The sequence below is a fragment of the Myotis yumanensis genome, unplaced genomic scaffold (assembly GCF_028538775.1).
Source record: "Myotis yumanensis isolate MYYU_CA2020_CCGP unplaced genomic scaffold, mMyoYum1.0.hap1 SCAF_3, whole genome shotgun sequence".
Classification (NCBI taxonomy): Eukaryota; Metazoa; Chordata; class Mammalia; order Chiroptera; family Vespertilionidae; genus Myotis; species Myotis yumanensis.
In genome coordinates, this window is record NW_027223754.1 from 121,428,891 (window position 1) to 121,456,069 (window position 27,179).

Below are 27,179 nucleotides of genomic sequence, written 5' to 3' on the forward strand. Positions count from 1 at the left end.
GCTGCTAGAGCCAGGCTTGGAGCTGCTTGGGAAGTGGGACCAGGCATGCCAAGGCCAGATGCTGCTTGTTTGGGGTTTGTGAACCTTTGAGATATTTCTAGGAATGTTGGCATATGCTAAGACAAGCTCTTTGTATGGAACAGTGTTAGGCAGGTTAGTGGAGACTCAGATGTGATGCTTGCCTCCACATGCATGGGGAGGGCTTAGCAAAGGAACTGTAGCTTCTGCCAGCACTTCCTCTGGGAGACAGCTGCCCTTCCAGCCTTTCCTTGAAGCCAGATAAGTCAGTTCTACCTCTGGCTTCTTTTTAGGTACTGCCCCAGGGCTGGAGAGCAGAGCAAGTGAACCCATCAGCGAGTAACTCCATGTAAAGGCCCTTTAACAGGAATGCTTGGGATTCCAGGATCCTCGCCCCCTCCACCCACCAACCCCCTAACTCCACACCTCACTAAGCCACCATGTCTACTGGTTTCCCTATTCAGAAGTTAGGGCCTTCTCTTGCCAGCACTGGAACCCTGGGCTGGAGGGCCGGGTGTGGGGCTGGGACTCCTACTCCACAGTGGGAGACTTCACAGCTGAGATATCTCTCCCAATCTTTAACCAGTACATGTGGGTGTGGGACCAGCCCATTCCAGGCCTCTGCCCCTCCTGCTAGCCTTGATGTGGCTTCTTCTGTATATCCTTAGCTATAGGGCTTTTGTTCAGCTAGAGTTCAGGCAGGTATCAATGATGGTTGCTCTGAAGTTTAGTTGTAATGTGGTCATGGGAGAAAGGGAGTACAGTGTTTACCTATGCTGCCATCTTGACTGGGAGCGAAAACTACAGAGTTTTAACCAAGTAAATGTATATGGCTAGGTGAATGTTAAAGCAGCACCAAGAACCCAAATTTCACAGCCTTTGCCTGGGTCAGTGTTCTTTTCACTTTCTAGGTTGCTACTGTGTTGATAATGGCCATTTACTATTTCTCAGTTAGACCATAAATCTTGACTTCCCATTCCAGCAATAAGGAAGATAACCTGACAACTTTCCCATTATAGACATCTTAAAATGCAAAAGAAAATATACCAAGAAATATTTAAATAATTACAATTTCAAGAAAGAGAAATTCCCAGGGCCAAAGATAAAGAGGCTGCTGACACTCCAGCTCACATGGGGTAGAGAGATATCACTGGTTTCTATGACCTAGGGGCCTGGCTTTTCCTATCTATTGGTCTCCCCAACCTGCCCAGAAGGCAACCAGAAACTGGGAAGCAAGCACCATAGGCTGACAGAATGCTCCAAGAGAAGTCGTCTAATTAAACTCAAAAGCCAGAAAGGGAACTCACACTGTTCAAAGAGAGGGAAATTCCCTCAGTTCTTTTTCTCCTACTGTTCTCTCATGCCACAGCCCCCACACAAACCAGAGGGAACCTATAGGAGCCAAAACTATGAGGGAGGGAAACCTTACTTTCCCTTTGAAGGAGCTGAGGCCCCAAGAGGATGGGCAAACCCCCATTTCTTTATTTCCTCTCTCTGCCTTCATTCCACTTGGCCCAAATGTAGGCACAGTCACAGAAGTCCCTGGCATTGCAGGCTAACTAAAGCCTCAGCTTTGTGACCAAACAATTGGAAAAAGGGAGCCCCTGGGAACTGTAAAATCAGGGAGGTCACAGAGAGGGAGGACCTTGGGAAAGTGAACATTCAAAGGGGCAATGGCTGGCAATTCAGACTGACATTGAAATCACACTGTGCACACAGAAGGCTAGTCAGAACTTGCAGCCTGAAGTTAAATAGGCCAGTTGCCTTCTAAAGCAAAACTATGAACATCCTCCTTAGGATTTCAATGAGACTCAGAGTCATATAACTTAATATTTATAAAGATATAATCAAAAATCACCCTGGCCAGTTTTTCTAAATGATTAGAGCATCAGCCTATGGACCAAAGGGTTATAGGTTCAATTCCTGGTCAAGGGCATGTACCTCCATTACAGGTTCGGTCCTCTGATGGAGCAGGAGGCAACCAATCTATGTGTCTTTCTCATATCCATGTTTCTCTCTCTCTCTTTCTCTTTCTCCTCTCTCCTCCTTCCACTCTCTTTTATAAAAAAAATCAATAAAAAATTATCCTCAAGTGAGGATTAAAAAAAAAATCACTCTATATATGAAGAGCCCGGAAAATCTTGACTCACATGGGAAAACCCAATTGAGATGAAACAGTTAAGATAAAACAGATACCAGTTAAGATGAAACAGATGTTGGAATTATCTGATATAAACCTTCAAGGGGTTATGATACAAAATACTCCAAAACAACACTGAATAACCTTGTAATAAATTCAGAAATAAAAGCCTCAGCAAAAAAAGGAGACAAGATAAAGAAAAATGGGAAATATTTAAACTGATAAATACAAATTATCAAAACACAGGTGTCAGAGGAAAGACACAGTGAACTTGAAGACCAATAAAAATTTTCCAATCTGGACAACAAGAAGAAAAATTATTGAAAATGAACTGAATCTTGGGAGCAATGGGACAAGGGCAAAAGGTCCAACATTTCTGTCATCAGATTTCTAAAAGGAGAGGAACATGAATGTGCTGAAAATGTTTTGGAGAAATAATGGCTACAAACTTTTAAAGTATGGTAAAAGACATAAACATAGAGATTTCAAAAAATTCAGGCTAACCCTAAAGAAATTCATGCCAACACATCCTAAACTGCTAAAAACCAAAGACAAATGTGAGACAAAATAAAGACATTTTCAGAGTAAGACTGAAAACATTTGCTATTGACAGACCCTCACTGACGAAGCCACAAAGAAAAAAGAAGAAAATGAATCTAGAAGGTAGGAGAGAGCTATAAGAAGGAAAGGTAAATGAAGAAATGTGTAAGCAACATATGGGAAAATCTAAATGAGTACTGACTGTATAACATAACAGCAATGGTGGTGATTATGTTAAAGACCACATTTGGGGATTTTCAAAGAATGTGAAACTAAACTACTAGACAATATTAATTAAAAAAACGGGGGCAGTGTAATCAAGCTTCTAAGGTTCTTATGTTGTTTGGATGAAGGGTAAAGATTATTTTTAGGCTTTGTCAAGTCAAATATACATGTTGGGTTTTAAAAGTAACTGAAAAATGGATGAATCATGGAGTGAGTGTCCAGGCTCTTCGAGATTATGAGGCTGATACAAAAATAATTCAAATCCAAGGTTCAAATATTAAAAATTGATAGATGCCAGAACAGGAATACTATAAGTAAGCATACATCTCTGATGTGAAGTCCCTTCAACTCAAAATGGCTCTGATTGTAAAGAGGCTGAGACATGGAGTGGGCTGTTACTGGCCTGGGTAGTTCAGATTTCTGAGCCTTTGGGTTTTGTAACAAGGCTCCTAGCATTCTAGGGTCCCTGTGCTGTTTGGAAGGAGGGTAGAAGTTATGAGTTCTTCCCCCACTCTTTAAGTTTGCAGGAGAAGATCATTGGAGTCAGAACCAATTTTACATCAGAATGTTACATTTTCCCTTAAAGTGGCTCCTTCAGGAAATTTGTGGTAAGAGAGTAAGTGGGTGAGTTCTTCATCTGTATGTAATAGGGAATGAATTTTGCACCTGTCTAATGCACTGCTTCAAGTAGCCAAGTCTCCTTTTTTCTGCCCCTCAGTGATTTTAGCCTTCCACCAAGTCCCATAGCCCCGCCCCAGCACCCTTAATTCAGCTTCCAGGGTTCACCTTCAGCCCCAGCCCATACTGTTCCCAACAAATCCTAGGGACTTAGACCCATACATCATTGATGAGTGGACGCAGATGCTTGGAGATGCTGCAGAACATCGCCTTGACCTCTTCTCCATGCGCATGGTAGATGATGTTCCGTAGGGCCTTCACTGCCTGAACTGTGACCCGTGCCTCACTCTTCAGGAAGTCTCGCAAGGATGGAAACAGGCTCTTGACAGACTCTGACTGTTTGAAAGAAGGCAGAGATCACTTTCCATGTGGGCATCATGCAACACTTTAGGGACAGGGTTTTGAGAAAACAGGTGGTGCCTAAAAGAAACAGACCTAGGGAATCTAGGGGCTGGATGTGCAGAGGATGTGGAAGGCTGGTGCTCAGGGTGTTTGGGAGGCCAGATGGCCAGGCTATGTAAGTCTGTAAACTGGATGTTGTACTGCCCTGGGATGAGGGGTTGGAAATTTACTAAGCTCTGGGTAATTAAGAGACCCCAAGGGAAATAAATTAAGTGGTTCAGAGACTAACATTTGATTCCCATTGGGCCCCCCACTTTTACTTGACTTGGATGCAGTGCCAGGTTACTGATTCCACGGAGTCCAATTTCTTTCATGATGAGGTTGGGCTCCTTGGTCCACTTGACTAGATTGCCCACAAAGTCTTGTCCCAGAGTCTGAGCCACTGATCGATGCCAGAGGAGCTGTGGAAACAAGGTTACTATAACCATGGATGGAGAAAAGGTCATGGGTACCTGGTGTTTCCCTAGCTACTCTCAGGCCCCATACTCAGGTAAGAACTGTGACCAGTTGAGAGCAGTAGTCGATCTGTGCACATGGGGTAGAGCCTATGGCAATGGTGGATAGCGCTGATAACATTTAGCATTTTGGGCAAGATCCTGGGATCCTAAAATCATTCTGGGAGGAATAATGCTGCTGATCCCCTCCCCAGGCTTTCCCTGCTTTTTTTATTTTTTAAAAAATATTTTTATTGATTTTTTACAGAGAGGAAGGGTGAGGGATAGAGAATTAGAAATATTGATGAGAGAGAAACATTGATTAGCTGCCTCCTGAACATGCCCTACTGGGGATGTGCCCGCAACCAAGGTACATGCCCTTGATCAGAATCAAACCGGGAACCCTTCAGTCCCCAGGCCGATGCTCTATTCATTGAGCCAAACTGGTTAGGGCGTTCCTTGCCTTTTTTAAACCAGGCTCTGAAGTGGCACGGAAGCAAACCCCACTCAATTCTATTCTTTCCACTTTCTGGGGCAAGTTATTTAACATTTCTGTTCAATGTTCCTCAGCTACAGGGAATGAATGGCTAGGGCTGTGGTCCTCCCTCCAGGCTTTCACCTGTGCATAGATGGCCCTGGCCAAGGTCTTCCGATGATTATCTCTGCTGTCAAGGAAGGTCTTGGCAAGGTTCAGAATTCGGTGCAGCATGCCTACTTCACAGTTCTTCACAATGCCACTGGGGTGGGGCAGAGGAAGCCAAGAGTTGCTGGGTGGGGAGTGGGCAGTGGTGGAGGGGAGGTGGCAAGGGAACAGTATGCACAGAACAGGGAAAATGTGAAGGCTGAGGTCTGGGAGATGAGCAAGGGAGGGTTAAAGGCTGCTGTATTTGAGTGCTGGACCCTGGAAAATTGGGATTGGGGGCTTGAGTGGTATTGGGCATGCTGGGGAAATGGTCCCACCTTGTCAGGTCCATGATCCCTCTGTAGTAAAATTTAGAGGAGGACAGATGATCCCAGCACTTATGCTCATCTGCATAGACCACCACTCCATCGTATGCGGCTGCGAACAACACAAGCTTCACCACCTCCAGGGCACAACTGAAGGCCAATCGTCATGAGGTTTGTGAAAAGAAAGGAACAGAAGGATGGACAAGGTGTTATGGCCTAGTTTGCATCCTTGTCCTGGCAAGCCAGGAGACAGTTCTCTAATCTGGTGGCTAGCTGGATCCTGCTTTCCAGCTGATGAAAACCCATGGCTCTCTGAAACCCATCTCCAATTGTGTCTGCTCACCCCTTCAGCCTTGGTGCTCATCCAACCAGAGAGTCTTGTAAAAGAGACTATAGAGATGTGCTAGTGCCACAGCTTTCAAATTCAGCTCTCCAGGGTTTAGCAGGTTTAGGATACCTCTTCACCTCCACACCCACCTAACCAGAATTTCTCTGGTTACTGGTTTTCTTTATTTTTTTACTGTAAGATTTCACTTGAATAGAATACCCTGAGGTTTTTTAAAAAGGTCTGACAACCACTTATTTAGGAGTTCAACACCCTAAACTGCAGTAGTGACTTGCACGAGATGGCGCAGTTAGTGACAAAGCTAAGCCAGAGGTGATCCAGATTCAAATGGCCACAGCTGCATGGAGAGAACTGAATCTTTCATGTGCCGAGTCATGAACAGAGATGTGAACCGCTGGGTGAAGCAGAGGAGTGCATGCAAGAAAAAGGGTAATGAGAAACTTGAAAACACGTGGGAACATTCCAGCACGTGATGTTGGGGCACCCACACCAACATTCTAGCTCTGTGCTGCTGTCAGTCTCTTCTTCAGCTTCCCTAGGGGATTGGCATCCAGTTGTCCAAGACCCTCTGGAGTTGACTAGTCTCATTCCTCCATCACACCAGGGTTAGGCTTACCTAGTGGAGTCAAAGGTCTTGCCTGGGCCCCCATCCTTCCTGTAGACCACCACATTCTGGGGCGTCTTTTGCTCAATCACCCAGAAGAGATGACATAGCACAGCCAGCAATAGCCGGGGGTAGAGTTCCAGGATGGCCTCCCGGCACAGAGACCCGGATAGCATCTCACACAAGGCACACGCTGCCTGGGGAGGACACATGGAAAGCAGGAAGCAGATTGACTAGGTCTGGTAAAGACATAAATGGTCCCACAATCCCACACACTGCCCCTCCCTGTCAGTGCCCAAAGGTCACAGTGCACTCTGACTGAGGTTTCTAAGAAGCATCCAAAGACTTAAAGCCCACAGCTCATCCCTGGGGAAATGAGGGGCCACACACATGTAATCTGCTCTCTCTTTATTCCCAAACATTAAAAACAAAAAGGGAACCAACTCTAATTTTTCAGCAGAAAATAAATTGGGCCACCCCATTTCAGACAACCAAACTTCATCCTCTGCGCCTAGCACCGCATGCCCCTGGCCAGGCCCCCAGAAATATGGGTGCCAGACCCAAAATCAGGAGATAGAAAAAGCTGATTAACTCTGAACATCAGTTTCCTTGTCTATGAAATGGGATTGATTCCTGCACTTTCTACATCATGCAGCTCTTGGACGTACAAAGTTCAAGTGCTAACCGTATGTGCAGTACTAGTGAGTCCAGTGTTAACAGTCTCGTCTTCACTGCTCCCTAACAACTGACCGCACCCAGCAGGTGCCCTTTAATCTGCACGTAAGTCCCGGACATAAGTCCTCTGCCCTCACCCGCCCTCCCCATGCTGACCTTCACGGGCTCTAGGGCTTTCTCCGTCGTGCCCTCTGTGGGGTGGTTTTCCAGGATGCCTATCAGCAGCTGCAGGACGTTGATTGTGGTCTTTCGCTCGGTGCCGAACACCTTCCACAGGGCCAGAATGGTTCTGCAGGAGCCAGGACAGCTATGTCATGGGCCCTGGTAATCATATTCTAGTACCAATCTGGTCTTGAGCCTATAAAGGGCCAGTTCTCAGGTTCTAGGGGGAGTGAGCCCCAAGAGGACTTGGCCAAAGAACATGAAGTTTGATTGGCATCAAGAAGAAAGCATCCTTGTGCAGTGATTTTTAACATGGGCTTGGGTTGGAGCAGGGGAGGGTTTACTGGGATGGAGTGTGCTCCTGGGTGTGGGAGAGGTACCTATCCCAAGGGAGGGGCCTGTTGAGCAGCAGGGGCACAACGCTGTGGGTGCTGTTGCCTGCCAGCAAGCACAGGGCCCGAAGGGTCTCCTCCTTTGTGTTGGGCTCCAGCTGCAATTTGAGCCGTTCCAGGATGCCCACCACAATTTCCTCAACCTGCAGGGGAGAGCCACAAAACCCCGTCAGTCCTTCTTGACTTCCTTCCTTCCTCCTCCCGCTCTACTGAGTCCTCAAACGCAAGGGGCCTAGTTGCAATCCTGTCACTGACTCTCTTCTCAAGGCAGAGTTCCGGGGTGCCAAAGGCCAGAGCAGCAGGGCCCACAAAAGGGAGTTCGGGCCAAGGCCCACTAGAGCAAATGCCTGCCCAGAACCCCTACATCCAGAGAGGTGGTCTGAGATTCCTCAGGAGACAGAAGACCCTCCAGAAAGAAAGCCAAAGCCCTGGAGGCACTCAGGCCTTTCCCTCCCAGCTAAGGTCAACTTCCAGCCCTGAAACTGCAGGGACAGTGGCACTGGATGTGGAAAGACCACAGGGTTCTCATCTGGTGCTCAGAGCTCTAAACTATGGACCTCTGGGAAGTCCATTTCATTGTAATATCTCAAGGACTGTCATGGTGCCCTTCCATTTCTGGTACCTAGGCCACGCCAGTCACATAAATGAGTGGAGGCAACAGGTGTCTGGGGATTCATAGAGAGAAGGGGGTGGACAGCCCATGACACATATAAAGAGGATGGTGGCCACTCAGAGACTTGCCCTATGTGACCCCATTTTAAAGTTATTTTTTTCTTAGTGAAGTGAGGAACAGATTTCTAAATGCTAGGCCTTCCCATATTTATGCTAGCTTAAAAGAACATTTATACATAGGTCAGTCATTCTGTGAGCTTCCTTGTTTCCAATCCACAGCCTTACCCCTTCACATAGGTCTAAGCTCCCAGGGGGTCGGCCTGAGTCCCCCAACAATGCCTACACCCCTGCACATGGCTGTCATTACTGAGGAATCGACCGCCCAGATAGGAGGCACTGCAGTTACAAGCTCAGGATTACAAATGTCAGAGCTCAGTGTGACCACAGAGGAAATGTAGTGCAAGCCTACATTTTAGAAGTGAATGAATTAAAGCCAGCTGAGGAGAGGGACTTGGCTACAGCCCTTTGGCTGCTTGGTAACAGAGCCAGGACTTGAGCCAGTGCCCCTGACATTCAAGGCAGAGCTCCCACCCAGCACCACACTACCTTTATCAAATCTGAGCCCCGCTTTTTCATGACAGCGCTCATCAACTGGGCTGCAGCCAGAGACACCTTAGCCCTGCTGCCCGTCAGCTCCTCCATGGCTGTCAGCACCAGGTTGGTGAGCTGGCTCTGGGTGAAGTACTCTGCAAAGGCCTGCAACAGGGTGGGATCACATGGTGCGATGAGTCTGGATGCAGGGCTCCCCCTGCCTGAGACAGCCTGTGCCATTCCTCCTGGTGAGGGAGGGCTTCTCTTGGGAGCTTCTGTGCTTCTGTCCTAGGCTTGTGCTGTCTCCCTAACTCCTAGAAGACCCTTTCCTGGGGACAGAGTTCTGGGGATGGAAGGGAAGTAACACTGGTCTCAAGTGCAATGTGGGGCTCAGAGGTCAGGGGGTGCAGAGGCAGAACCCCGGGAGAGGAGGGCTGGGGCTAAGATCCTCAGTGACATCTCTGAGTCTACACATTGCTCACAAAGCAGCATTAGCATGAAGCAAATGCTTCTGGGGGGACAGGGAAAGACAAGGATCAGGACCATTGATGCTCAAGGAGGGACAAATAGTAGCATGTGATAGGAAAATTTCCCCCAAAGGAAAAGTTCACATCCAGTAATAGAATGGGGAGAGAGACAGGATAGGAGTCCCACCCCAGGAGTCTATAATAGCGTGTAAAGGAGACGCCCAGGCTTCCCTCACTTTGCTCTGGTCCTGCTCCCTCACCTCGGCAATTTCAAAGGTGTTGTTATAGAACAAGTTGGCACTATACACTTCATCCATGTCCTCTTCTATCCACAAGCCTTGTATTTTCTTCTTCATCTCTGAAACGGAGACACCCAGCCCCACCTCTCAGACACTCAGAAGGCATGTTAAACTCCCCCTTTCCCACCTTCTAGCCCAAAGCTCCTACTGAACTAAGTTAGCTTGGGGCTATGTATGTCCTTTGGGGCTGGGAGTAGAGGAATGGGCATTAAGGTAAGAAATGGTGGGAGCTGAGGTAAAAGACAAACTATCTTGCCTGCCTCAGAGCGGAGATAGAATTGGGTAAAAGGATGAGGCTGAGCCAAAAAAGAAGAAACTAATTCCAAAGAAGTATTTCCTATGTAGGTATTTTTTCCCAAGGGATTATCTGTAGATGTTTGGGAGTGGTCCTCAATGGAAATGAGGTACTCCAGCAACTTCTTGGCTCTCACTGTCTTGGGACGAGTGTGTGGGGATGGCCAGGCCTAAGTGTGTGGTTGGAGGGGGAGTGGTAAGAGCAGGTTCCTCATACGCTTTTTCTTCAAGAGGATACAGTAGAGGTGATACACAGCCTTGGCAGACAGGAAGCAGATGCTGTCCACTGGGTCCTGGCAGCGCATGGCCAGCAGCTTTACCAAGCGCCCCAGCCGGGTGAATTCAATTTCCATCTGGGGAAGGAAGCTGGAAGTCACAAGTTATCCCAGCCATTCCCTTAGGCTGAGCTATCACAGGAAGAACTCAGAGGAGGAAATGCATGTGCCAGAGACATGAAAGGTGAGACTATGTGAGGTTAATGGGAATGGAATTAGATAGATGAGTTGTGGCCATAAAGGACATCAGAGGTCATCGTTTTATAATTACCTTACTCTATCCCCCTTCTTTGCCCCTTGACACCCCACTCATCTGTCAAGTCTAGTTCAATGCCGCCTTCTCTATGAACCTTTCCCTGCCCCCTCAACTTGTAATTGTTTGTTTTGATCTTTTAGTCCCACTATATTCAGTTTATATATTCATTATCACCTGCTATTTAAGTTTGTTCTATGCATGCCTCTGTCCCCAGTGGACTGTAAGGTTCATCAAGTCAGAAACTATCTTGGTCATCTGTGCATTCGCTATAGCACCTACCACAGTGCCTGGCACAAGGCGAGTGTTTAGTCATTGCTTGTTCAGACAAATAACGTCAAACTGAACCAAGTGGGATGAAATAAAACTGATGGTTGGAGAAAAAGACCAAGTAGAAGATGACAGAAGGGAGAAAGGAGAGAACAGGATGGGATGCACAAGAGAAAACAGCATGGGCCACGGAGAATGAGGATGAGAATGAATGACTGAGGCTAGGTCATATATATGATGAAGGTAGGGGTAAGGGCAACCAGACAGGGTATGAGAATTCAGACTCCAGGGCTGGCTCCACTCACACTGAAGTCCTCCATTTTTGCTGTAAACTCCAGAATACGCGCAGCACACCACATGGCCCGTTCCCGCTCGTTATCTTTCTGGGAATTGAGCCAAGGATCCATAATCTGGAGGAAGAAGATAATGAAAGGAGAGGCCCATTCATCGGTGTCCCAGAGAACAGAAAGATGTTCTTGAACCTGGCTTTTACAAAGTTTCAGGGCAAGTGTTCTGACAGCAGGACCTCTTTTGCCAAGAGGCAGGTTATATGTGGGTCTGGCACCAGAGGTTTCATTCTCTCCTCTCTCCTATCAAGTATACACGATATTAAGTCTTCCAGCCCCATATTTTCCCTTTGTCTAGGTGATAGAAATCTCCTCAATTCCTACCCCCTTCCTTCAGGTTCAACAGTGGCTCGCAAAATATATCCACTCTATTCACTTCAGTGATTCAACATACCTCTGAGTTCTCCTACCCTCCGCCTCCCATTCTTCAGTAGAAAAAATACTTGGTGATAAAAATAACAGTCACTGCATTCACAGATTCCAGAGTAAAGTGTGTGTAAATCTATTTGAAAAATATCATTATAAATGGTTTCACTTGAGACACAATGGAAAAGTGTCTCACCTTTGGTTAATTATGGGTCCTAAATACCACTGCTACTTGTCAAACTACAGTCATCAATCTGACAATGATGCAACCACACAGACCGTGATATATAATTGAAAAAGAAGAAGAGTAGCAGGTGAAAAATCACAGCCAACTCAAAAGAACACTGATGCTGCACTGACCAGAAGAAACACGTCCTGCCCTAGTCAGTTTGGCTCAGTGGACAGAGGGTCGGTCTGCGGAGGGTCCTGGGTTTGATTCTGGTCAAGGACATATGGCCGGGTTGCAGGCTTGATCCTCATTAGGGGGTGTGCAGGAGGCAGCCAATCAATGATTCTCTCCCATCATTGATGTTTCTCTCTCTCTATCCTTCTCCCTTCCCCTCTGAAATCAATTTTTAAAAATTGTTGAAAATTGAATAAAGTCTATGTCTTACAATGGTGTGTCAACATCAATTCACTATTTTTTTGTTTTTTAAATATGTTTGTATTGATTTTAGAGAGAGAGGAAAGGAGAGGGAGAGAGATCAAAACATTGATCAGAGAGAAACATTGATTGTCTGCCTTCTGCACCCACCCTCAAACCCCCTAACTGGGGATCAAGCCTGCAACCCAGGCATGTGCCCTGGCCGGGAATTGAACCAGTGACCTTTTGCTGCATGGGCCACTGCTCAACCACTGAGCCATACTGGCTAGGAAATTCCCTGGTTTTAATAGAGGCTTTATGTACTATTTATGCAACTCCCAGTGAATCTACAATCCTTTCAAATTTAAAAGTTAAGAAGAAAACCAGTAGCAAAATAATTACAAGCAATCCAATATCCATCCATAGAGGACTGATTGAATAAACTATATTACATGCACACAATATATGAAACCATAAAAAAAGGAATATATCTGTGAACTGATGTAGATAAATGAAAACAGCAAGGCCAAGAGCACTGAATAGAATGTGCTAACTGTGTAAAACAGAAAGGGAAATAAGAATATAGCATAAACAGGTATTTGCTTATTTTCACAATAAGAAAAACAGGCAGGACAAACCAGAAGTTAATGAAAATGGTTATCTATAGAGGGTGAGTGTGAATAAGGTTAAGAGGATTAGTTTGGGAGCAAAAATTCTCTGAGTAAAACTTTACATGGTTTTACTAGTAAGTTTTTAATTATGTAAATCTTTATATCATCAAGCTCTTCAGTTAAGTAAAAGAAAAACCCTAAAATTTAAGACAAGTCTAAATTATATCAATTGACAATATAATCACACAGAAAAAAATATTTCAAGTAACTTTTGAACGCAATACTCTGAATATAGTCCTCAATCACCTATATTTTAATAACACGGGAACTGCAAAGAAATCTTGAACTCCCTGTGGTAACTTGGGAATAGCAATTTCAGGAGAAAGCCAAAGTATCCCAAAGACATTAGCATAGAGTAAATCAAGTCAATAAAAAGACAATTTTAAAATGGGCAAATCATTTATACCTGCACCTCACGTCTTTGAGCCAAGCACTTTGTAAACATCTCATTTGATTACCAAATGACTGTATTAACTAGGTACTATATGTCATTCCAGTTTCCAAGAGAAAACTGAGGCAAACAGAAGGTAAACAACTACCCAAGAACATAGAGCAAACAGCAGAGCCACGATCTGAAACACAGTCCAGAGCCTGTGTTTTTAACTGTTAACTGCTATGCGGGAGCAGTGGGCAGCTGAGAGAGAAGCTGGCCACAGCTATGGCTGAAGGGGAAGGAGGAGGAAGCTTTCTCCTCTAAAGGCAAGACCAACATTAGTTATTCGATCTTAGCCCTTATTATCATTTCCCTAAAAGCTTTGCACCCAAACTTCATCAGCAGTTCTACTTCTTAGTTTATCTTACTGTGAAAATAAGCAGTTCCTACCTAGACAGTTCTCCTGGTCAGTTCCCGACTGTACCAGGTCGATAGTGTCCCCCCAAAATTCATGTCCACTCAGAATCTCAGAATGTGACGTTTGAAAATAGGGTCTTTGCAGATGATTCAAATTAAGGTGAGTTCATACTGGATTTGTGGGTCCTAACCTAATGACTGCTGTCCGTATTAAGAGCCCTAGCTGGTTTGGCTCAGTTGATAGAGGGTGGCCTGCAGACCAAAGGGTCCTGGGTTGGATTCCAGTCAAGGACACATGTCCAGGTTGTGAGCTCAATCCCCAGTGGGGGTTGTGCAAGAGGCATCCGATCACTGATTCTCTCTCGTCATTGATGTTTCTCTCTCTCTCTCTCCATCTCCCTCCATCTCTGAAATCAATAAAAACAAATTTTTAAAAAAAAAGAGGGGACACACACACACACACACACACACACACACACACGAATGACCTGTGAAAATAAATGGAGGCACAGATTGGAATGATATGTCTACAAGCCAAGAGATACCATGGGTTGCCAGGAGTTACCAGAAGCTAGGAGAGATGCACAGAACAGATTCTCCTTCAGAGGCTCCAGTAGGAACCAAACCAGCCAAAACTTTGATTTTGGACTTCCGTCCTTTACAACTTGAGAGAATGTATTTCTGTTGTTTGACGTCTCTTCCTGTGGTATTTATTTATGGCAGTTCTAGGAAATGAATACACCAACGTTCAGGGGCTTCCTCCCACGAACCTGCAAGCAGTTCTGGATCCGGGTGGGCATCTCAACAATAAGTGTCTCCATTAGTCTTAGGAGAGATTCCATGGTCCCCTCAAACAGATCCTGAGGGGGAAAAGAAACTCAAAAAATTGCCAACCTATCAGCCCCAACCCTCCGTCTAAACTGCTCAGCATTCTGGCTCTCCCAGCCTTCCTTGAGAAAGCATGCTCCAAAAACTTCCCTACATTAAAGCACTACTGGCCCATCATTCACTTCAATAAATCCCTCTGTTGTTTCACCAGAGCACAAATGTCTGCCTGGTGTGTAGTTTGTCCTGGTGGACTGGAAGTTCCCCTGCAATGTAGCTACCCTGCCTCCTCCATCCCCACTCCCTAACTCTAGCTCATCTGGGACTCTGGTCCCAGGGGTTACAGCTTCAGTAAGCAGCCAGGACTGACAGGCTAGCTGGTTCCAGGTGGGAGGAGGACTGGCCGGGCTCTCTGCAGAGTAACTGATTCACAAAAGCTAGGACAGTGGGTTTCTCCCTCTCATCCTTTAATGAACCAAGTGGCCTTGCCCAAAGCCTTATAAAGAGAGTAGGTGATCTGCCAAGGAGGGCTTCTAAACATAGGGCCTGCTGGGAGAACCAGAGCAACATTGTGATAGATCCCAGCCACTAACACTGAAAAGCAGGGGGGAAAAAAGAAAGCCAGCTCTCCCTGGAATAAAATACTCAGAAGAAACCTACCTAGGTGTAAAGCTATTTGTATTGGGCAGCTGGAAATCCCAGTTTGCTCCAAACACTGGGAAGTCCTGTCAAATTAACTTCCTCATCCAAATCAGATTTACACTGAGGGAGGCCAGAGATCCCAGCCACTAACACTGAAAAGCAGGGGGGAAAAAAGAAAGCCAGCTCTCCCTGGAATAAAATACTCAGAAGAAACCTACCTAGGTGTAAAGCTATTTGTATTGGGCAGCTGGAAATCCCAGTTTGCTCCAAACACTGGGAAGTCCTGTCAAATTAACTTCCTCATCCAAATCAGATTTACACTGAGGGAGGCCAGAGATCCCAGCCACTAACACTGAAAAGCAGGGGGGAAAAAAGAAAGCCAGCTCTCCCTGGAATAAAATACTCAGAAGAAACCTACCTAGGTGTAAAGCTATTTGTACTGGGCAGCTGGAAATCCCAGTTTGCTCCAAACACTGGGAAGTCCTGTCAAATTAACTTCCTCATCCAAATCAGATTTTCACTGAGGGAGGCCAGAGAAAACCCACCTCCCCCTTTTCTATATGTACCAGTCTTTCCTTCATGACATAACTATGAACTAAAAAATAATGATTACCAGAAATCGGATGAAAAGGAGGCCCAAGATGAACAAACCAACTGACCTTAAAGAAAATCAAGCTAATTTGGTAAATAATAGAAACCTGTATTGTTAAATTCTCTTTAATATCTTCAGAAACATTTCAAGAGACTATGGCATCAATAAAACAAGAACAACCAGGCAAGATAAAGGTGTAATCAGAACACATGAAAGAATTCCTAGGCATTAAATATATGAATATAAATTAAAAATTGAATCTCTCTTTCCTTCCTCAAGGAAACACTGCAGGCCCTATAAGAAATAGACTCTGATTGCTTGATCCTGGGATTCCCTGGATTTACTTACCTATCAACCGTTAGTAAAATCATATTTGAACCTTCTAGTCTCATTCCAATCACACAGCCGTTATAAAGGGGAGGATCAAGTGTCTGCCTTGGGGCCAGAGTGTTAAAGTGGTGGCAGTGGTAATCAACGGGTAGAAGGAGGAAGTTAGATCTCAGGAGTAGAGTTCAGACTACATGACCTAGCAACCTCTTCTTCACAGGAGGGCTTCCTTCCAATGGTTTTGTGTTTTTATTAAAGAAGGCAGAAGACTTTTACATAAAACTGCCAAACCTATACTTCCTAACCTCTTAAAAAAATAAAAAATGAAGCCAAAGAGACAAACATCAAAGAGTTACTTACCACATTGGCCTGGCCCTCCTTGGGACTAGATGCCTCCTTTCGTAACACTTCAATGGATGGCAGGCAGAACACACTCTTGAAGCATGTTCCCAGGAGCTCTACTCTTTCTTCTATCTCTAAGAGGGGCCTGAGCATCCTAAGATCCAGGGAGAAGAAGTGTAACCAGTGTTGTCAGGAATAACAACAGAAAAGGGTATAGAAAGAAAAGATGGAGACAGAGGAATAGTGGGAGCAAGAAAGAGGAAGATATCAGAAGAAAGGATATTAAAAGAAGAAAGGGAGTAACAGTAAGAAAGGGTGAAAAGAGCCAGGAAGATGGAAAGAAAGGAACTAAGGGAAAGAGAGGAGGCATGACTATTACAGGAAAGGGTACTGCTAATTTGGGATGATATATTATTACTTGTTAGTTCCCCAGAGCTTTTGAGAGAAAGGGACATCACTGATGGAGATGGAGGTGCCTATCAGGGACAGGGCTGAAAGCAAAAGGATGCCTTTCTGGGGCAGAATTAACAGCAAGTGCCTATGGAGATAGGAGAAGCCATCTCTCCTGGGTCCTTTGAAAATCCAATTAAAAAAATCTTGGCCAAAAGAAGTGGCAGATATTGGCCAGTAAATTCCTACTATTCCCTTATGCTAGAAGCAGAAGCAGAAACTAAGAGGTGGGGCTCAACTAGGGAATAAAGAGCTGCAATAGAACCAGGTCAAGGAAGACAGAGTGGATGGTGTGTTGTTACCTGAAGTTATTGATGATGTTCATTGCCTTCTGTCTAATAGGGCTGGAAATGGAGTTCAATGGCTCCTCCTTGATTAGGTCCTAACACACACACACACACACACACACACAAACACACACACACACCCCAAAAGGATGGTGAACATATTTTTCTTGTTTGCTTCTGCCTCCTCCCACTCCAGGCTGTGTTCGTAAGAAGGTGGAATTTAGAATTTTTAGTGACTTCCAAAGGCTCTGAGGACAGCACCTCTCTCCTACTCCCCACCACACCTTCCCTACAGTACTCACCCCAGCCTTGAGGATGGCAAAGGGAACACTAAGGCGGGAAAAGGAAACTAGAAAATCTGGGCTTTTACCTTCAGCTCTAGCCTAGGAGTGCCACCAATGGTTTCCATGTAGACCCATCCTCCCTCCTCTCTGCATTCCCACCTCCATCCTCCTGCAAGATACTTACCAGCATGAAGGTAACAATTGCTAGCTTGTGGGGGAACTTGAATTGAAAGGCCATGTGCTGCTGCCTGCCCAGGGTTTTTGTCAGTATGATGAGGGCATTCAGGTAATCCAGCTTCAGGTCCTTATCCTGAATGAACCAGTATGCTCAGGGTTCTCCAAGGTGGCAATGGATCTGGGCCAGGGCACACTACCTACACAGTCTGGGGGGTGAGGACCTAAGCTTTCTTTAGCGTTCCTTAGGCTGATGCTCTGCATCTTCCCTCTGAGGGTAGACCAGTGCATCCCTGCGGTGGAGAGAGCCACTCCTCTCACCAACCCCCTTCTGAAGCCACCCTCATGTTACTCTGAAATTAGGATAGATCAAGCTTCCCGGTCTCTCAAGGTATTGTCTTTCCCTTGAACAAGTTTTACCAAAAGATATCTGACTTGGGAATGGAAAGGGATTCTTCTCCAACCCTGGGGACCCATGCTTCGGACACATAGCAAAGGCAGGAAAGCAGTATGGAGCTCCTCTGCCTCTCCTGAACGCTTCTTCCTACAAACACTAGGGAATTTAGGTTTTACTCATCCCTTCATCAGAGAAGGCAGTGAAGAGCTCACTGGCAGGTTACGAAGCTCTGTCACAGGGAAGGACACACTTTGAAACAGACCTAAAGTTACTGTGGTCTCCTCCTTGGGCCGATTAGAGTCTCCAAGTAGCAGGATTAAGTGAAAGGATGAAAATGTGGGAGAAGTCCCTGTACTAGCCCCTGACTCCCATTTAAGGCCAAGCACCTTTTTCTTGGGCGGTAAGAGAGGACGTGGCAGAAATGGAAAGCTGGAGAAGTAGAGTAAGCAGGAAGTACCTTTTCCAAAATGCAGTTGTGGTAGTGTTGCAGGATCAAGGCCAGCACGGCATCGAAATGCATGAAAATATCTCCCTTGCTCTCTAAAATAATCTTGCTATAGCTTAAGTAGATGGTGTGACACACAAGCACCCATTCCCTTCGCTGATGTTCCTGTAGGGGGGAGGGGGAAACAGAGGTTCAGAGAGGAAAAGGTTGCTCAGAGGATTTGGGAAAGAAGATGGGACTGTGGGATGGCGAGCAGCTTGGGGGACAGGGTGGGCATGTAGCTGGTGATACCAGGGCCTGAAATGCAGAGTAAGAGAAAGGGATCGAGGATGAAACTTTCCCACAGTTGTTTCCAGGGAAAGAGAAGCATTTATAGATGAGTCCCAAGGCCTCAGAGAAATGGGAGGTTGGGGTGATGGGGATGCCTTGGAAGGCTTTGTATGGGAGGCTGGTAGAGCACCCTGGGAATGACATCACCTTTGCCAGTGTGAGGATGGACGATGACTCCTTGTCCGTGAGCACAGCACTATACACTTTCAATTGCTCCAGGACTATCTTCAGATGTTTCTTGGACACGATGCTGAATGCCACAGCAATGCCCTGTAACAAAGAGAGCCTCAACCCCATGCCACAGTTCGGGGTGAACCAGACACATGCTATGTTCCCCCACAAGCAGGATATACATAGAGGAAGGGGAAGGAAAAGGAGATGAAAGAAATGGAAGGGAATTTGGTTCTCCACATTTGAATTATTTAAAATCCGGGTGGAGAACCAAATATCTTCGGGAGAAGTAAATTATTAAAAAAAATCATAGTCACAGATTTATAAAATCTTTGGTATTGTCAAACCGAACCCTGTACATTTGAGAATACTTTTATAGGCACTAGGAATTCAGAGAATGGTTGCTCTGAGGAGGGAACAGAAGGAAGAACAAATCCCAGGCACCTTGCTGACAGGATTGGATAGCTAGTCAGAGAGGAGATAGAAGACAGGAAGACTTGCAGAGAATGCTAATATTTCTAGTTTAGAAGAACAGGAAACATCAGTAACTCTGACCAAAACAGGCAGGTGAAAAAGAGGCCTAAGTTGGAGAGAGAGAGAAAACAGTGAGTTTCTGAATGTGTTATATGGGAGATCATGGCAAAACAACTCAGTGGTAATGTTGTCAGTGCCAGGGGGTTTGGGAATCACACCCTAGAGAGAGTCAAAAGCATGAAGACTTGGGGATTCTGTGGTTCCTGCCAGGAACAGTCTTTACCTTAACCCCTCAGCCTCATAGCAGGCCCTTTTGACTTCAGTGTCAGCTGAGTCTCCCTAGAGCTTATTGAACAAGGATGACTGGGTACAGAGCTAAGAAAATGCTCAAGCAGACATTCAGGTGCCAGTTGTTAGCAAATTGGCTCATTTGTGCTGGAAGGGCCACCATTCAGACTTTGCAGCAAGAGAAGACAGATGGAGGGAGCCTCGGGACAGTGACAGGCTCCAGGACACAGATTCTGGAGAGGGATGAAACTTTAGTGGGACTTGTAGACCATTGGATATCAGGTAGATAAAGGGAAAATTTTATCTCTTTAGAAAAGAGGGACTAGTGGAGAATCAGAAGGGGGTTCTATTCTGTCCCTCTTCTTATGTCCTCCCTTAGTCATGGCTACCACTCCTTCTGGTCATCATCATCATATATCATCATCATAACTGACATCATCAGAACATCAGTGCTTAATGTTTACCAGCCTTATACATGTTACTTGATTAATCCTCACTAATGCATTGAGGTAAATATTGTCGTCCCCATTTAACAGTCAGGGAAAATATGTTTCCCAAATCTAGACACGTAGCCCTGGTTTGAGTTCCCAGTCTACATGCTTCTGTGCATGTCCACCTGACACTGCAACCCCTCCCAGTCAAAAACTAAGTACATCTACTTCCTCCCCCTTTGTCCTGGGTTCCTGGTCTTAGGGAAGGATACCATTCTCCTCCCACTTGGACCAGAAACCCAAGAATCATCCCAGATGCCCTTTCCCCTCTTAACTTTATCTTCTGTATTCAATCTGTTCCCAAGTGCTAGCAAGAGGTCACTTTTACTTCCTTGTCAAAGAACTCTGCACTCCAGTCCCACTAGAACATTGTTCCCTAGATGTGCTCCCCAAAGTCTTGATCCTGAATCTTGACTCAGAATGTTATGTCGACTGGGAATACTTGCCTCCCTCCTTCTCCTAAACTCGCCCCAACCAACCCAAGTCCCAGCCAGCCTCAATGCTACAATGACTGCTCATGTAGCCTTTAGAAGGCCATTGAGTATAGTTAGCCATTTCCTTCCTGTATATGTCTTTCTCCTCATTGATACTGTTTGCAACTCAGGCTTAGTAAATACCTGTTGCTGATCGTGGAGCTGATGGATGTTCTGAGAATCTGGCAGGAGAAGGGCCTTGGAGAGGGAGGTCCTAGGGCATGAACACCAGCACTACCAGTAATCAGCAAGTAGAGAGTGCTTATGTACCAGCATTGCTCTTAGTGATTTTACATTTTAATGCTGAAAACCATCCGACAACACACATCACTTCTGTGGTATTCCACCAACAATGCACACTCTGAATCTAATCATGACGAAATATGAGACAAACCAAAACCGAGAGACATTGTACAAAATAAGGGGTCTGTGCATTTTTAAAATGTCCAGGCCATGAAAGATAAGGTTAGGAACTTGTTCCAGATTAAAGAAGAATAAAGAGAAATGACAACTGAATGCACGGCTTGATTCTGAATTAGACCCTGGAGTAAAATAATAAAAAAAAGAATATTTTTCTTTTTCTCTAAAACACATTGTTGGGACAATTAATGATTTTCAAACTGGGTCTATAATTTAGATATCAGTGGTGTAGCAATGTTAATTTCCTGATTTTGATCATTGCACTGTGCTTATGTAAGAGAATATCTTTATTTTTAGCTACTAGAGTATTTAGGGGTAAATGAGCTTCATGACTGCAGCTTTCATTTCAGATTAAAAAAATATAGTAATAATGTTAGTTAATAAATTATGTAATTTATGAGAAAGAGAATGATAAAGCAAATATGGCAAAACATTTATGTTTTGGGAATCTGGGAGAAGAATAAATAGGAATTCTTTGGGATATTTTTGCAACTTTCCTCTAAATATAAAATTACTTAAAATTCAATAAATCTTTTAAAGAAATATCCTATCAGGAAGGTACCATAGCCTTGTCTTAACGAGGAGGAAACTGAGGCACAGAGAGGTTCGGTAACTTGCTCAAGGGCCCAAAGCGAGTAGGTGGCAGAGCTGGAACTCTCACCCAGGTGCTCTGGTTTGCCAGGCCCAAGCTTTTAGCCACCTTGCCATCCTGACTCAACCCGAAAATGCTTGGCCAATGCACTCTGCCTCACCTCCCTCTCCTGCACGTTTTCATGGGAAGTTTGAAGGATGGCGGAGAGCATCATCTTCACCAGTTTCTCACTTCTTGAGGTCCACAGGGCGAAGCCAAAGAATTTATAGAGAAAAGCCTAGGAAAGGTAGGAGGGCAGGGTCACGCATAGCTTGAAATGAGGGTAGGGCAGCATTTCCTATACTAGCCACCACCTTTGCCCACAGCCCATCCTCCACCCTGGCCCTTGCTCTCTAGAGGCTTCTGGATAAGGCAGTGATCCCATAGAGCAGGGGTTCAAGTTACAGGGAAGAGAAAGCTGCCTTTCCAATGTCTCAGCCTCTTAGGGATCATCCTTTAGGAACTTTCTCTGACCCCAATACCTCCCACTTACAGCTAGGAAATTAAAAAGTCCCTTAAACTTGCATAATTTAAAAACCAAAATTGTATAATTGAAGAAGTACTTTTATGTAATTCTTCTTTCTCCCTCCTCTGAATTTCAGTGGCCTTTATCCTTGCTTACTGCACACTGTCCTGTCTACCTTGTAATACCAGACTGTGTGGACTCACCACTCCCTTCTTCAGGGTCTCTGTACTCCCCATTTTCTCTGTGTAAAACCCTCTTCCCCAAGCTCTTCAAAATGTCTCATTCTCTTGCCCAAACCAGTTTGGCTCAGTGGATAGTGTGTCGGCCTGCGGACTCAAGCGTCCCAGGTTCGATTCTGGTCAAGGGCATGTACCTTGGTTGCAGGCACATTGCCAGTAGGGAGTGTGCAGGAGGCAGCTGATTGATGTTTCTCTCTCATCAATGTTTCTAACGCTCTATCCCTCTCCCTTCCTCTCTGTAAAAAATCAATAAAATATATATTTTTTAAAAATGTCTCATTCTCATCTTTCAGATATCACCTCAGTGAGCCTGCTCTGACCTCCGAAGTCCCTCTCCAGCTCATCACCCTGTTTCCTTCTTTCAGGGCTTCATCATAATCACTCATCTTGACTGTGGATTTGTTCTGTTAGTTCCCAACTTGCACCAACCCCACATCTCAGGTGAGAATGGAGCTTAAGAGCAGTGTCTACCCAGTTCATTACTCTGCCCCATTGCTATCAGTGCCTGAGGCAGTAGGCAAACAGGACATTCCGGCTGTTCAATGAATGCCTTAACTCCCCCTCTTATGGGTACCTTTTCCCCTCTAGCAGATGCTCATGGTGCCTTGCCCAGACCTTAGGGTTCCTTCCCTTCAACTGGCTGCAGGAACTTTTCTGAACAGCTACTCCCTGCAGCCTTGGGGGAGAACTGTCCTGAGGTGACTAGGGCCTCCTTACCCCAGATGCTCAGGCACTACATTGTTCTCTCTCCCCTCCCTGCACAGGACCAACCTTGGAAACCTGGGCCAATGACAAACATCCTGGGGTCAGAGGGTACAAAAGCCCCCTCACTTGTCTCCAGGCAGGATAGACTGGGCAGTTTCCATGCAGGGCTCCCATGGGATCAGGCCACAACCTGGCTTGGCTTCTCCTCTCCCCTATCCTGTGCCCTTCACTCTATCACAAGTTCTCCTGAGAGCATTTCCTCGCCAAGTCACTTGATAAGAATCCTCACCTTAGGCTCTGCATCAATTAAACCTGACCTAAGGCACCTACTTTTCTGCTTCACTGGCAAAGACTACTCATCTTCCCAGACTTATCCACTCCTCTGCATGAGACTCGTCTTCCCATTTTGCCCAGGACTGAGGCGGTTCCCCGGACACTGAACTTTCAGCACTAACATCAAAACAGTCTTGAGCAAACCTAAACAGCGGATCGCCTCTGACAAAGCTTCTCTGCCCAGCCCCCTCAGGCCTCCTCCCTGCTCCCAAGCACACAGGGCATATTTCCACCCTGACACCTACAAGGCTTAGAATAATTGCCCACTTTCTTGTCTATGCACTCAAGCAGATGATGCTTTCCTGACGGCAGAGGCTGTTTTTACATGAATACCTTGGGCCCAGCCCAGTGTCTGCTCTGCTCTAGGCATTTAGTGCACCCCTTTTTAAATCCTCATCCAAGGATATTTTTCCATTGATTTTTTTTAGAGAGAGTGGAAGTGAGAGGGAAAGACAGGGAGAAATATCGATGTGAGAGAGACACCTCAATTGTTGCCTCCAGCACACGCCCTGAACAGGGCCCAAGAAAGGGTGGAGTCTGCCACCAAGGTATGTGGCCTTGACTGGAATCGAACCCGGAACCCTTCGCTCTACAGGCCAACGCTCTATTCACTGAGCCAAACCGGCTAGGGCTAGTGCACCTTTTAAATAACTGAATTAAAAAAATCAGAATTCTCTCTTGCTTCATTTTGTGTCCCTAATCTACCAACAACAAAGGTGTGCATACATTAGGTGCTTCATAAGTACTGTTAATAATAAGAGAGGAAACAGTCTTAGAAATAAGGCCTCTTTCCTGGAAACCTCCAGAGCTCAAATAAAGTATTTCTCGGTGACAGGAAAACAGGAATCGAAATCAAGAAACCTGGATTCAGGCCCTAGCCAGTTTGGCTCAGTGGATAGAGTGTTGGTCTGTGGACCGAAGGGTTCGATTCCAGTTAAGGGCACGTATCTTGGTTGCAGGCTCCTCCCTGGCCTGGTCCCTAGTCAGGGCATATGCAGGGGGCAACCAATTGATGTGTTTCTCTCACCTAGATATTTCTGTCATTCTGTCTCTCTTCCACTCTTCCTAAAAAATTAATGGGAAAATATCCTCAGGTAAGGAAGGAAGGAAGGAAGGGAGGGAGGGAGGGAGGGAGGGAGGGAGGAAGGAAGGAAGGAAGGAAGGAAGGAAGGAAGGAAGGAAGGAAAAAACTTGGATTCAGGTGCCAGTTTTACCAATAATTTTCTTAAGATTTTAAATCCTCCTGGATTGTGTTTCTTAAGCTTCAAGGTAGGGATGACGACAGCTATAGGTTATTTAGGCTAATATTTTAAAAATCTTTATTGTTGACACTTTATTAAGACTAAACTGGGAGCACATGGAAAAGCCAGGGCAGGACCCCAGGCCGTCACCACCACCAACCTTGCACTCTGTGAGGAAAGGAGCCCACATTTCTTCCTCAACTCTGTATCCCCAACATGAAGCACAGTCTGTGGCAGTGATGGCAAACCTATGACACGCGTGTCAGAGGTGACAAGTGAACTCATTTTTTTGGTTGATTTTTCTTTGTTAAATGGCATTTAAATATATAAAATAAATATCAAAAATATAAGTCTTTGTTTTACTATGGTTGAAAATATCAGGGTTTTTCAAAATGCTGACACGCCGAGCTCAAAAGGTTCGCCATCACTGGTCTATGGGATGCCCTCAAATATTACTTGAATTGACTGCTTAAATAGGACTCTAAAATCAACAATCTTTCCACTGCACCAAGTACAAGCTCCATTCTATTAAGACTATTAGGAGGTTTCAATGAAGACAACAGATGGCAAAGTTCTTGATAAAGCCTAAAAGGCTAAGCAAAAGTAAGACACTTTGATATTTTTGTCATGCCAGTGTGACGACCAGTTTGTGGTCCTCTCCACCCCTTGATTGCCAGGATGCAGGAACACTGGCTTGTTCTTTCCCCAAGGCCTGTACTCATTCACATTTCCTCAGCCACCTGTGTGAGCACCAGGTTTCTTCAGCATCATCATCCACCTTCAACGCCCTCCCCCCACCCCCGCATTGCAACCACCACACACCCAGACACACCTTCTCATCACCATCATCACTGAAATAACGGATCCTCTCCAAGACGACTCTGATGAGTTGCTCCTGCCAGCGGTCATCATCAATAGCCACTAATGACTGACTCAAAAACTGAGGAAGAAGAAGGGAGAAGAGGACCACAAAGGTCAGTGGTAGGCTGTTCTGCCCCGCAAAAGTGGGGTCAAGAAGAAGCAAGAGACAGGGGTTATGGCCTGTAAATATGGATAAAGAGGTGAAACACATGGTGGGAGTTAGGACTTAAGAATGATATTACAGTGATAATGATGGTAATGGCTATTACATGTGTGAAGCCCCTTCCAATTTACAAGGTCCTCTCTGATATCATCCTTTTTAATTATGTAAGGCAGGAGGTACTTCCATTTAACCCATGAAGAACCTGTGACATGCAAAGGCTAAATACCTTGCCCAAGGACATACAGCTAGAGCCCTTTCCCTTACTCCCCCTTGATATAGGGTTGTAAGGGTATGGAAGGGGGCTCAAGACTTAGCACATAGTCAAATACTCTGAGGCAGAGGCCAAGAGGCAAGGGGACCACAGAAAGAGGTTTGCTTGAGCAGTTAGGCTCTTGATCATGACCTCAGTCTCTGGGGCGCTTGGGGCTATCCTCCCTCAGGTTCCTGAAGATGGGAAAGAAGGCAAGTGTGGAGGGAGGGAGGTCTTGGGGAGTGCTTACCCAGAACAGCGTGTCCTCCCACTCCTCCTGATTCAGGCTCTTCTCAGTATGATCTAGGAAAGGAGAGAGCATGGGGACCCACTCAACCGGAAGGTCCCAGCCAGGGAGAAGAAAACATTTAAGTACTATGCGGCACTCAGCCTATAAGGTAACTGCTCTCCCACTTTCCAGAGCCTCCAGAAGATGAATGACTTTCCAAAGGTCAAATACACACAGCTGACCAGTGTCAGAGCAAGGATACAAAACGGGTCTGTCTGTTTCCAAAGCCCACACTCTTCCCTGATCTGCCCATAAGCAAGTGCAGGAGTCATTCTGGGAACCCTGGAGCCACAGAACTTTGGACTGTGTTTCTGCTCAGTTCACAACATTGCCTCCAAAAGCAGACCCATCCAATAGCACCTCAAAAGGACAGAGAGACTGGTTCCAGTTCTCCTCACCCCAAGGAAGGTCCATCCTGCACCTGGGGACGCTATCTCTTTTGGAGTCTGGCCACTGTCCCAGCTTCATTCCTCCCCCTGCTAACCAAGCCCTTACCATCCAGTATCTCCAACATCTGTGGGATCACCTTCCTCCACAGCTGGCCAACACTGTGGTTTATAACAGGATGCAGAGAAGTGATAGGATGCAGGGCAGATAGTAGCCTCAGAGAGCTTGTACCAAACTCCTTTTCCCTGTAGGGCTTCCGGGAACACATCTGAGAAGCAAGCAAGAGGCAGAGAAAATATTTAAAAGAGAAGAAAGAAAATGAAAGCAAATCCATAGAATGATAGAGCTGGAGCTTAGGCCCTGCCCATTCTTTGCCACCTGTTGAACTCCTACATCCTCCCAGATGCTCTGGAAACATCACCTCTTCTGTGATGCCTTCCTGCCTCCTGGAAACCATGTCAGCCTGTTGCTCTTCTAAGTCCCGTTGCACCTTATGTATTCATCTATTAGTACATTTGTCACACTAGACTATAGATAGCTATTCCCACACTTGTCTTCCCCACTAAGTCTGTGAACACCTCAAGGGTAGGTCTACCTTTGTCATTCCAAGTGTGCATATTTCTAGCACATAATGTCTGGGCTAATAGAGAAACTCAAAACAGAGATCCAGAAAGGTATGTGAGCTTGTCCACGGTCAACAGCGAGCAGCTCACAATAAGGCCACATAGGAGAAAGGCAAGCCTTTCCCATTGCACACATCCTCATCTCGAGGCCTCACCAGTATGCTCCCAGGTCCCTCCTCCATGCTCTTTGGCCCCTA

General features: G+C 45.7%; 1 protein-coding gene and 1 long non-coding RNA gene across 2 annotated transcripts; both read right to left on the bottom strand.

Moving 5' to 3' along the window:
- Positions 1 to 3,782: 3,782 nt before the first annotated feature.
- Positions 3,783 to 5,512, bottom strand: LOC139005259 (uncharacterized). The gene is made up of 3 exons (XR_011470652.1): positions 5,398 to 5,512; positions 4,264 to 4,404; positions 3,783 to 3,937 (listed from the first exon to the last, which is right to left on the bottom strand). It is a non-coding gene; the product is annotated as an uncharacterized lncRNA (long non-coding RNA).
- Positions 5,513 to 6,343: 831 nt separating this feature from the next.
- LOC139006312 (maestro heat-like repeat family member 5) lies at positions 6,344 to 25,674 on the bottom strand. The gene is made up of 16 exons (XM_070408755.1): positions 25,660 to 25,674; positions 25,242 to 25,349; positions 21,547 to 21,663; positions 18,625 to 18,747; positions 18,160 to 18,312; positions 17,316 to 17,441; positions 16,863 to 16,942; positions 16,129 to 16,264; positions 14,153 to 14,242; positions 10,931 to 11,035; positions 10,045 to 10,180; positions 9,495 to 9,592; positions 8,783 to 8,932; positions 7,553 to 7,707; positions 7,167 to 7,299; positions 6,344 to 6,532 (listed from the first exon to the last, which is right to left on the bottom strand). The coding sequence occupies exons 1-16, from the start codon at positions 25,672 to 25,674 to the stop codon at positions 6,344 to 6,346; spliced, it is 1,914 nt and encodes a 637-aa protein (XP_070264856.1).
- Between the last annotated feature and the right edge of the window lie 1,505 nt (positions 25,675 to 27,179).